General features: G+C 42.8%; 1 protein-coding gene across 1 annotated transcript; it reads right to left on the bottom strand.

Moving 5' to 3' along the window:
* Positions 1–372: 372 nt before the first annotated feature.
* On the bottom strand, positions 373–2,037 carry LOC135675007 (pathogenesis-related thaumatin-like protein 3.5). Its single transcript, XM_065185273.1, has 3 exons — positions 1,848–2,037; positions 1,053–1,752; positions 373–824 (listed from the first exon to the last, which is right to left on the bottom strand). Exons 1-3 carry the CDS (start codon positions 1,894–1,896, stop codon positions 707–709), a joined length of 867 nt encoding a protein of 288 aa, XP_065041345.1. The 5' UTR covers positions 1,897–2,037; the 3' UTR covers positions 373–706.
* Between the last annotated feature and the right edge of the window lie 10,622 nt (positions 2,038–12,659).

The raw sequence follows: 12,659 nt of genomic DNA, 5'->3' as shown, positions 1-12,659 counted from the left end.
GCTTTGTTTATAGTTTGATTCAACATAATTTGAGTTTAAGTAATCCACGCGACAGGAGCCTTAGAACAATTATTTCTCGACTTTTGTGTAACTTTTACCAATAAAATTCAGCTGGTTCGGGATTTATCCTCCAATTTAAGTTAGAGGTTTTGTTCCAGTTTGATCCTTGATTCAAAGCTCTTCATGAGCTCCAAAGGAGGGATCGAGCTGGTGCAACTCGAATCAAGTTCCTCTCACCGTTGGAGAGGCAAAACTCACCTCCAAGTATGTCTATCTATTTCACAACTTCAAAAGTATTATATCCCTTCTTGTGGGAGCAGCCGAAGTTTATATATTCCTGGAGAGCGATATGAACTCCAGTAAAGGTTGGGAGGCTTTATGCCGATGTGGAACAATACACAACTGTACAATCTTTCACTTCCAGAAACCAAACACTCCCCTATTTTAATGGACTACATCACTCCGTGATGTCACTTCGCACGCAGACCTGGTGAACTTTTTCCTAGAGATTAAAAGACCGGCCATAAGATACATAAGAAGGCAAATTTGGGAGGCAGCAGCAGCTCTTTTCATTCTGTCAGACTCTCGTTCTTTTGTCAGCTTGATTAGATTTTTCATCAGCGTCGCATCGTTATGACGACAAGCACAGGAGATGGCCGGTCTAGAATTGGCGGTGCGAGCGTTGTGTAGCCTCCGCACGGCCGCGCTACAGGCAGAGACATAAGGCGAGACCAGCGAGGGAGATGCGAAGTAGCATGGCAGCCGTGCGCAGCACCAGTGGCGGCGTATTCGATGCACCTGGAGTCGGGTCCGAAGACTTCTGGCTGTCAAATATTAAGAGTAGGTTTAGAAAGGAGATGGACAAACAGTGGATTCATTGCACGGGCAATAAATAACGATGAAGCATGGGGCGGCAGCTGCTTAGAAACGGACAGGTTGACGTCCGCTCCGCCGGCCTGTCGTAGCCATGCACTACCTCATCACGTAGAGTAAGTCGCACTATAGTGATCCCACTGACCAAAAGAAATCGAGACGTGATTGATCGAGGCTACCTTGTGGTGCTGGGGCAGAACGTGATGACGTAGTCGGCGGACGCGCAGGTAAATGTGGACGTGGCGTCGTCGAAGGCGTAGCTGTACGCCCTGGGGCAGGCGTTCTTGAAGAACTGGGAGTAGGACGATGGCTTGCACGTGTTGGCGTTTCCGTAGGCGCCGCTGCAGCAATATTGGGGCGAACCGAAGGCCTCGCACGCGCTCTTGCACGCCACGTACTCGCCGCCCGCGTCCGAGGTCGACAGCACCACCTTGAGGTCCGACGGGCACAGCCCGTTGAGGTCCGCCAGGCAGCCCGTGGAGGTGCAGTCCCCAACAGAGCCGCCTTGCGGCACCACCAGCATCGGCAGGTTGAAGCCGTCCACCAGGCTCACGTCGTAGAAGTCCATCCCGCCGGTGCCGTCGAGCGTGAACTCCGCCAAGGTGGCCGGGGGGTCCCCGCCGCCGCCAGAGCACTCCACCCTGCCGGACCCGCAGTCGCCGGTGGCGCAGCTGAACTTGCCGCTCGAATCGGTGGTGCAGAGGGTGCGGCCCCAGAAGCGGCCCGACCACGCGGCGAGCGCCTTGAGGCTGCGAGACTCGCCCTTATGCAGCGCGAAGCCCGTCGAGGAAAGTGGGGCCGTGCCGGCGCCCGAGAGCACGCCCGGCCATACGGTGTACTCGCAGTTGTTAGTGAGCGTGAACGTAGCTGCCAACGCCCCTGAAAACAGAGGAAGTGCGACGAACACAGAATTGGTAATAGCCGAAATAGACAAGAGTACAACCATGAAATCAAATAAAGAGAGAATAAATCACCTAGAAAGGAGAAGAGAAGAAATGAGAGAAGGAAAAAGACTCTTGTCATCTTTATCTTGCTTCGATCCGAAGAGAAGTGGCCACTCGTGATCCCACAGTCCACGTTTCTTGTCTGCAACTCTGCTGTGCGTAATGGCAGTGTAAACCGAGTCCGCAAGTATATATGAGGATCCGGAGCTCGGAAGCAATGGCGGCGATCGGGCCTGGCTATTTAGAAAATGCAGTGTAGTCGCCTCGTCTTTCATTCAGTAAGTATGGGCCAGTCGAAGCGGGACGTCAACGCATTCAGCAACACAATGTTCCCAAGTTCAAACAAGAGTGGGTATTTTATCCCACTGATCACGGATTAAGGATATTACTATTTAGTTTGTTACTGAAGCCGGTCTAAATGCTACTTTCAACTGTATACAGACGGGATATTGCGAGGGACGGACTCGTGTCGTTGGAGGGAGGGAAACGGTCAACTAGTATAGTAGGTAGCCTGAACAATATTTATTGCGGTGTTTTCCACTTGGATACTGAGCCTTTTTCATCAAAAACAATGTCACTTTAACTGTTTATTATTATTATTATTATTATTATTATTATTATTATTATTATTATTATTATTATTATTAATTAACATATTATAATTGTATTAATTAACATATTATAATCACATTATTGATTTATTTCATAATTTTGTCATAACCATGATATGATTTTATTTTAATTTAGTATTTCCTTGATATTTTATTATATCTTTAGTTTACTTTTATTCTTATATGATTATTTTTTATTACTATATTATATTAAATATCATTTCTTTTTAATGAAAGGATGACGACGTTTAATTATACAAAGGGAAAAAAGAGGCATGAGGATGGTCTGGAGAAATCCCCCAACAAGAAATGGTCCAAGTCCATCTTTCTCGGAAAGGTAAGAGCATCTAGCTATTTGGATGACTAAGCAAAGCGTTATATTAATTAGATTGCGCTGCGCCTATAAACACACGGTGACATCTCATGGCCTTTCAGTCTCGGAAGAGTTCTTCACTTTTCTATGAAGATTAATGCCGAAAGGTAATGCTTCTCCGGAGTAGAGAAATCAATTTGCTTCCATATACGTGACCAGGAAGTTCGATTACAGAGTCGATCCACGTCAACGACGGATAAACTCTAATAATCTAATCTTGACTTTCTTAACATGCTAATACATCCTCCTCTTAGTGTCAAAGTTGACTAAAACATACTGCACAATGAAAATATTTGATAGTAAAAATGAATGAAGTAAATAATCATCAAAGCTGAAATAGATTTCAATGGAAACGTGACCCGATGGTACAATCGTACGTAACAGAAATGTCAATTTTGTTAAATAAATACAGATGACATTAATATACACTATAAAAATAATAGATAACACAACTCCTCAAAATGAAGAGCTAAGAAAATTACAGTACCCGTATTTAGGTCTAAAAGACCTAAAGTAGGTCACACGAAGGAGAATATAGAGGATCGGGTCAATCATCCACACCAAATATTAAGTAGTCCGTCCAGCCAATTGATGCATTTATTTCTTTCTCTATAAATATAAGATAATGTGCAAGTAGAAAGAGATCCAAACATGTAAATAACGTCTCTAACTAAATTCACCATCCGCTAAGGGGGATTCTATTTTGTTGCTTAATAAATGGATCACCACCTCATTGTAGTCTCCAGCTCGATCATGTTCATTCCAGTTTACTTGGCATGAGGAAGTCCCTCGTCCTTGATGGTTGACAATTTATTATACACGGATGAATACGTACTTCTGAGGGCATCGTCTATATAAAATTTGAGTTTTAAAACTCAACCTGTCTTTCAACTTGTCTGTGTTAGGCTAACCGTCCATATTCAGTCCAATATAAATTTTATCAATTTATAGTCTATACCTTCTCTTAATCTAATCCTAGATCAATATAAAGGGGGTGTGGTGGCAGTGTTTTGGTAAGAAAGTAACTGCATTTTTTTGGCAAAAAAGGGTAGCAACGTGGAGAGCTTTACAACAGCAAAGAGGAGAAGAAAAAAGCAGAAAAACAAGAGAAAGAAAAAGAAAAAAACAAGGGCAACACAGAGAGACAATTCTCAATCATCTAACAGTGTTCTCATCTCAGGTTAGATCAAATCTATAGTAGACTCTTGTTATGATTACTTGGGGAGGTTTTAGATATTGTGGACAGTGACGTGATCCTTGTATCCCAGTTGTTCTCTTGTGATTGTTGCTAGGGTTTAGGGCAAGAGATTGAGATTTATATATTCATTATTCTCATAGTGGATTATCTCTAGTTTATCCCATGATTTTTACCCTTCATATTGGAGGGATTTTCCACGTATATCTTGGTGTTCTATTTTATTATGATTTCATTTAATTCCATTGTATATCATGGCCTACTAGTATTTATTCATATACAAAAATTATTCCACTTTATATCCCATCAACTGGTATTAGAGCAAGGGTTTTGGTGATTTAATTTTTGTATTTGAATATGGAGGTCAGTAATGTTTCTCGCATGATTAGTTTAAATGGAAATAATTAGATGATAGGGAAACCAAGAATGGAATATCTCTTGTATTGCAAAGATTTGTATGGACCTTTGCAGGGGGATAGTGCAAAACTCATAACTATAACAGATGATGAGTGGAAGAGGTTAGATCGAAAAACAATTGGGTTTATTCGACAATGGCTTAATGATAGTGTCTTTCACCATGTTTCTATTGAAATTTCTGTATATTCTCTTTGGAAAAAGTTGGAAAGTCTCTATGAAAGAAAAACAGTTGGCAACAAAGCTTTTTTGATAAGAAAACTTGTGAATCTAAAATATAGAGATGGTGCTTCTATTGTTGAGCATTTGAATAAAATGCAAAGTATTACTAACCAATTATCCTCTATGAAAATGTCTCTTGATGATGAGTTATAGGCATTGTTACTTCTCAGTTCATTACCAGAAAGTTAGGAGACACTGGTGGTTTCCCTCAGTAATTCTGCGCTAAATGATGTTGTCACTATGAGTCAAGTAACAAGTAGTTTATTGAATGAGGAGTTGAGAAGAAAGAGTTCAGCAACATCTTAGAATGATTCACAGACACTTATTTCATAGAATAGAGGAAGGTCAAAGTCTAGAAGCAGTTCACGCATGGGTAGGAGCAAGTCAAGATCAAGAAAAGATATTGTTTGCTATAACTGTGGTGAGAAAGGACATTACAAGAACTAATGGAAGCAACCTAAGAAGAGCAAGAAAAAGGGAAAAGAAGTGGAGTCTATAGAGTCAAAAGATAATATCACAGCTACAATGCAGGGTGGTGATTATTTGATTATCTCTTTCTGATGATATTTTTTTCTTGTATGTATTAGGATCTTAAGTGGGTGATTGACACAGGTGCTTCTTATCATGCTACACCATGGAGAGAGTTTTTTGCTACATATAGGTCTGAAAATTTTGGTGTTGTCAAGATGGGCAACTATGACATAACAGACATTATAGGTATGGGTGATATCCATTTAAAGACCAACCTTGGCTGCAAGTTAGTGCTTAAGGATGTGAGGCGTGTGGTTGACTTGAGGCTGAATTTAATTTCAGTTGGAAGACTAGATGATGAAAACTATGATCGCAGATTTCATAGAGGGCAATGGAAGCTCAGTAAGGGTTCTCTTATTATAGCTAATGGAAAGAAATGTTATACTTTGTACAGGTTGTAGGCTAAAGCTTATGGTGAGTAGTTAAATGCTATAGAAAAAGACTTCAGCATGGAGTTGTGGCATAGGCGACTGGGACACATGAGCAAGAAGGGGCTGCAAGCTCTTTCCAAGAGAGAGGTATTGCCAGACCTTAGAGGTATACATCTGAACTCTTGTATTGATTGTTTGGTTGGTAAACAACATAGAGTTTCATTTGCTAGTCCTGCTTTGTCTAGAAAAATGCATGCCTTAGATCGTGTTTATACAGATGTTGTTGAATCTCATATTTTGATGATGAAACCAATTGATAATTGTGTTTATATTTTAATCTGTGTTTTGAATGATGTAGGATGCTTCGATTTGGATGAGACAATTAAAGCAGGAAAAATCATGTTTTGTGCCGGAGGAACATATCAAAAGATTGGACGTCGGGCCGGTGGATCGGTCGATGTATCGATAAAAGGCTTCGGGTCGTGGACTCGGGCATCGGGCCAAGAAGAGCGGGTATTGCCCCAAGGATATTGGAGTTGCGGAGTCAATTGGCCGATTGGGCAATAGGCTGCAAGAGAGGACGATGCGCCGAAGAATCGGACAAAGCGTCGAGGGACCAATGACATGCTGGACAACTTGGTTAATTGCTTAGGAATAATTATCTCGATCGAAGTTTTGTTTTAAGTGTGCAGGATTAACTACGATGAAAGAAAGACATGCAGTAGGAGTTATGCCAGAGTCAAAGACTATGATCACGTTGGGAGTTCGAGAGCTCGACGGAAGTCCGGACGGTCGTCGGAGGTTCTGCGGGAACAAATCCAAGAAGCCTAGGAGCTTGCCAAAAGAAGCTCATCGGAACTCGCAAAGTGGATTGTCGCAAGTCCAGGAGTTTGCCAAAAGTCCGTCGGAGCATCGCTAGAGGTTCGTCGGATGTTCGCTGGAAGCTCGCCGGAAGAAGCGATTGATGCACCAGAGCAAGTTGCAGTAAATATCTAAAGAAATTTGTAGTTAGCACGACGATTAAATTAAAAATGGGAGGTGATCCCATTAACTTAATCTTGGGACAATTGGGTCCTTGAAAGACCCAAATTGGGCTGAATGGATCAGCCCATTCGGACCCAGATTACTTGGCCAGAGGTGGCATCGCTTGGGTCTGCGGTGGCACCGCCCAGGGCTCAGTCTCCGAGCTTTGGCTGAGCGGTGCAACCGCCTCTAACAGAGGTGCAACCGCCTGAGCTCGGTCTCCGAGCTCTGGCTGGGCGTTGCAACCGCCCCAGTCAGGCGGTGGTACCACCTGAGCTCGGTCTCCGAGCTCTGGCAGGAGGTCCAACCACCCTTGACAAGAGGTGGCACCACCCAGAGGCTCAATCTCCGAGCTTTGCCAAGCGGTGCAACCGCCCCAGTCAGGCGGTGCAACTGCCAAACCCCAGAATTCTAGAAATTGACAGTTTTGAGCTCGGAATTCAAACTAGTTTGGAGCCTATAAATATCTCACTCTTTCAGCAATGAAAGAGCAACCAAAACCACTGAAATCCTAATCTTACTCTGTGATTTTTAGAGCTCAAAAGTGTTTTATGAGTTAAAAGTTTTTCTCCCTTTTTTTTTCCAAGTTCCGATCTTTCAAGAGAGGAGAGAAAATTCTGTAAGGGTTGTCTCCTAAGCCCATCAAAAGGAGTGAAACTGTAAAAGGGTGGTTGGCCTTCGCCTATTGAAGGAAGGCCTCTAGTGGACGTCGGTGACCTCGTCGGTGGAGGAAGCCAGAAGTGGATGTAGGTCAAGATTGACCGAACCACTCTAAAATCACGGTGCTCTCTGGTTTGCATTTACTTTGAGCATATTATCTTTACTGTAAACCTCCTCAATAGCTTACTGCCTTCTGCGAATTTACGATCGTGTTTCAAAGTTCAGTATTTTCCGAATCGGTGTTTAGACATAAATCAGTTTTATCGTACGAACATCATATTTCAGTTTGTGCTTACATTCTGATTTCCATCATAACTGCAAACTGCCCTTATAGATTCGCTTTAACTGCATCTTACTTGATCACAAGTTAAAGTGATTTACGAATCGGCTATTCTACCGAAATCGATCTTATTGTATGAACGTAGTTTTAATCGTCGAAAGTTTTCCGCTGCACTAATTCGTATAGATTCCCAAAGAGATGTTCGTCGTCGTGCGAAGATTGGTACGCAAAAATCCGCGAAACATGAAACTGCGTATAGATTGTGTTACCTAGGGAGATCGTATATCCCTGTTTCCTTGCAGATCCTTAGGAGAGGGTGAAGGAGGTTAAGCGTCCTCCTCTCTAGCGGTGATCCACACAGCAGGGTTGCAACGACGCTCCTCAAGACTCCAGGCCTGCTCTGAGGTGGAGAGGAAGAGGAGAATAGGAAAAGCAAGCAAAGACTCTAGCCTATGAGGCTCTGAATCCCTCCTATTTATAGAGGTCCCCTGTCAAACCCTAATGGGTCCTCCCCTAGTGGGTATTGGATCTGCATCCAATAAGACAAGGGCTCCGTCGGATATCTCATATCAGAACCTCTACTCGTCGCAATACCTACCATATGTGTGTGACCCTCTAGGCCCAATATCGAGCTGGCCGTGAGTCATACCTATCAGAACTCCTTCTAACTAAGTGAATTATTATCTCTATAATAATTCACTCGACTCATCGACTACGGACGTACTAGGCCACTACGCCGTAGTCCCCAGACGATACAGGGGAATCCAATCCATTGGACCTGTTTGTCCTCAATTACCGTGTACCTATAGTCCCTCATCCATCTAATATCCCAAAGACCGTATATCGAGCATGGTGCTGTCAAACCCATACGGTTTCTACTCGAGTCTTGCTCTAATCGGATTCTCCCGGAGAAATCTTTCTCTCTCAACCCGAATGACCCTGGCTAGGGATTTGTCTGAGCAAGAACACATGGGATATTCCTCTCATGACGCCAAGAGTGGATGATCCTCTATCGACACTCAATAGCCCTCGTAAGGTCGACTACCACTCCCAATGACCAATTGTACTAGATCTGGGACAGCCAAACCTATAAGTCTAGTATCAAAGAGTGGAGCACTCATACAGGATATCCTTGGTGTCTCAAGTCTAAGGACCAGATACACCACTAGGACCATGGAATCGTTGTCTGACAATAAGGCATCATCAACCATCCAGCATTCCGTAAGCGGATCAATCAGTAAACTCATTCTCCAATGAGCACATGTACTGTATCCCTAGTGTCCCTACACGAGCAGCTATGAGACCAGCTGCATCTATCATATGGACGGGTATACAGCACACCAGTTTGTCCGGTTATCACGATGTCCCTCTCGAGTAACCTATGACCGGGATTATTTAGGATACGTGTTTAAAGGTGAATCGATCTCATTATCGTGATCTCATCACAATCCGATTCCCTTTGCACAAATCCAAGGAAATCACAATATATATATGCACATATGCAATAGTTATAAAGTGATATACGCCAAAATATAATAAGCAAAAAGATTATGTATCAAGTCACATGTACTATCACTCATGTGATTGGCTTGTTGGGCACCTATGACTAGCAATCTCCCACTTGACCTAAAGCCAATCACCTATGTGTCTGATCCCCATCAGACCCCTGTGACGCTCAAAGACAAAATGAGACAACGGCTTTGTCAATGGATCTGCAATGTTATCTTCGGATGGAACTCTTTCCACTACTATATCTCCTCGGGTTACGATCTCTCTGATAAGCTGGAACCTCCTCAGAACACTTATGATGAGACCCGGGTTCCCTTATTTGAGTAATCGCCCCATAGTTGTCACAATATAAGGAAGTCAACTTCTCCCTATTCGGAACGACTCCCAAATCTATGATGAACTTCTTCATCCAGACTCCCTCCTTTGCTGCATCTGATGCAGCAATGTACTCCGCCTTTGTGGTCGAGTCAACAGTGGTATCTTGCTTGGAACTCTTCCAGCACACTGCTCCTCCATTCAAGGTGTACATATACCTTGAATTTGACTTGCTATCATCGACATCAGACTGAAAACTTGAGTCAGTGTAGCTTTCAACCTTAAGGCTATTACCTCCATATACTAGTAAAAGATCCTTAGTCCTTCTCAAGTACTTAAGGATACACTTTACTGCTTTCCAGTGCTCCAAGCCTGGATCCGCCTGATACTTGCTCGTGACATTCAGAGCATGCGCTATATCAGGCCTAGTACATAGCATGACATACATGATAGGCCCTATTGCTGAGGCATAAGGTATCATGTTCGCCATTTCTTGGAATTTTCCATGCCAAAACTTTTGACAATGGTTTCTATGTACCTGGACTAGGACAAGCCAAGCATCCTCTTGGATCTATCTTTATAGATTCTAATCCCCAAAATATAGGATACTTCCCCTAAGTCCTTCATGGAGAAGTGTCTAGATAACCAAGCCTTTACTATGGATAGCATTCCTACATCATTCCCAATGATGAGGATGTCATCCACATATAACACCAAAAAGGTGATAGAGCTCCCACTTATCTTTCTGTACGCACAAGGCTCATCTTCGTTCTTAACGAAGTCATAAGATCTGATTGCCTCATCAAATCTTATGTTCCAACTTCGGGAAGCTTGCTTTAATCCATAAATGGATCTAAGCAACCTACACACCTTATCTGGGCAGTTCTTGGACACGTATCCCTCAGGTTGCATCATATACACCTCCTCCTCGAGGTTCCCATTGAGGAATGCGGTTTTCATATCCATCTGCTAGATCTCATAATCATAGTGTGCTGCAATAGCCAATAGAATTCTGATGGATTTTAGCATTGCTACGGGTGAGAAGGTTTCGTCATAGTCAACACCTTGCCTTTGACGATACCCCTTAGCCACTAGCCTTCCTTTATAGGTCTCTACCTTTCCATCTACTCCGATCTTTTTCTTAAAGATCCACTTGCAACCGATGGGTACAATACCTTCGGGCGCATCAACTAGGTTCCAAACCTTATTGGAGTACATAGAATCCATCTCAGAATTCATGGCTTCTTGCCATTTCCCGGAGTCTATACTCATAATAGCCTCCTCATAGGTCTGAGGATCAATATCCTCTACATCCTCTCCTCTAATATGTCTCACATATCTCTCAGGAGGATGGGATACTCTATCAGACCTGCGTAAAGTTGAAACTTGTGTATTAGGTACCTGAACAGACTCGGGCTGTAGAGTGGTGCTTGAGCTTAGTTCTCCAACCTCGCTCAATTATATCATTCTCCCACTGTCTCCGTCAAGAATGTGTTCCTTATCAAGGAACACTACTCTCTCAGCTACAAAGACCTTTTGGTCCTCGAGATGATAGAAATAATACCCACAAGTTTCCTTGGGGTATCCCACAAATTTGCATCGCTCTGTCCTTGATTCTAACTTATCGGGGTTGTGTCTTTTAACATGGGCAGGGCAGCCCCAAATCTTAACAACCTTAAGATCAGGCTTCTTTCCTTTCCATATCTCATATAGTGTAGACACTACCGACTTAGTTGGAACTCTGTTCAGAAGGTAAGCTGCGGTTTGTATGGCATATCCCTAGAATGAGATGGATAGGTCAGCGAAACTCATCATGGACCGTACCATATCTAATAATGTACGATTTCTCCTTTCAGAGACACCATTGAGCTGAGGTGTATAAGGAGGTGTCCATTGGGATAATATCCCTTGGTCCTTGAGGAACTGAGTAAACTCTGTACTTAAGTACTCACCTCCTCGATATGATCGAAGAGTTTTGATACTCTTTCCAGTCTGGTTCTCCACCTCATTCTTATACTCTCTGAATTTCTCAAAGGCCTCGGACTTGTACTTCATTAAGTACACATATCCATACCTTGAGAAATCATCAGTAAATGTAATGAAGTAGGAGTAACCTCCAATGGCATGAGTTGACATGGGTCCACATACATCACTATGTATGAGTTCCAACAACTCAGTGTCTCTCTCTCCAGTTCCACTAAATGGAGAGTTGGTCAGTTTTCCATGAATGCAAGGCTCACAAGTTGCATATGACATATAGTCTAATGGATATAGATATCCATCATTTAGCAACTTTTGAATCCTTCTTTCATGGATGTGACCTAGCCTACAATGCCACAGGTATGCATTGTTCAACTCATCTCGTTTCCTTTTTGACACATTTACATTCATGATATGTGGAGTGGTGTCTAACATAAATAAACCATTATGCAATGTTCCTTTCGTGATGATCTTATCATCTAATATTATCGAACAACCATTGTTCTCAAAAACAAATTTATATCCACTAACTGTTAAACATGAAATGGAGATAATGTTTTTGATAATAGAAGGAACAAAATAACATGCATCTAATGCAATAAAAGCTCCACTAGGCAGATGTAGGGCGACCTCGCCAACAACTTAATACAGTAACTTTTGCTCCATTACTCATCTTGAGGTCCATCTCGCCTCTCTCTAGTCTCCTAGGCCTTGCTAGAACCTACAACGAATTGCATATATGATAAGCACTACCGGTATCTAATACCCATGTGTTATCATAAGAGTCTGACAAATGGAGACTGATCATGAATGTACCTGAAGCTTCATCAAGTTTTTGTTTCGCCCTTTCTGCAAGGTACTCTTTGCAGTTTCTCTTCCAGTACCTATCTTTACCACAGTGGAAGCACTGGTCTTTGTCCTTTGCTGGGTCTTTCTTAGCAACCTTTGCTTTACCTGGTTTGCCCTTGCCCTTTCCCTTCTTAAGGGACCTTTCTGCTTTCCTTTTCTTTCTGGTCTCACCAGTATAGAGAACTGGCTTCTCTTTCTTAATAGTACTCTCTGCCTCCCTCAACATATTGAGGAGCTCTGGGAGAGTCACCTAGAGCTTGTTCATATTAAAATTCATTATGAACTGTGAAAAGGAATCTGGTAGGGACTGAAGCACAATATCCACACACAAGTTATCCTCTAGGACCATTCCTAGACCTGCGAGTTTCTCTATCCACTCAATCATCTTTAGGACATGGTTCTGAACCGGTGTCCCCTCAGTCATCCAAGCGCGGAAGAGGCTCTTGGATATCTCATATCACTGAGTCATTCCCTGTTCCTCAAACAATTTGCGGACATGTAGGAGAATG

The sequence above is a fragment of the Musa acuminata genome, chromosome BXJ1-5, assembly GCF_036884655.1.
Source record: "Musa acuminata AAA Group cultivar baxijiao chromosome BXJ1-5, Cavendish_Baxijiao_AAA, whole genome shotgun sequence".
In the NCBI taxonomy this organism is placed as follows: Eukaryota; Viridiplantae; Streptophyta; class Magnoliopsida; order Zingiberales; family Musaceae; genus Musa; species Musa acuminata.
This window is presented reverse-complemented; position numbering and strand designations above follow the sequence as displayed.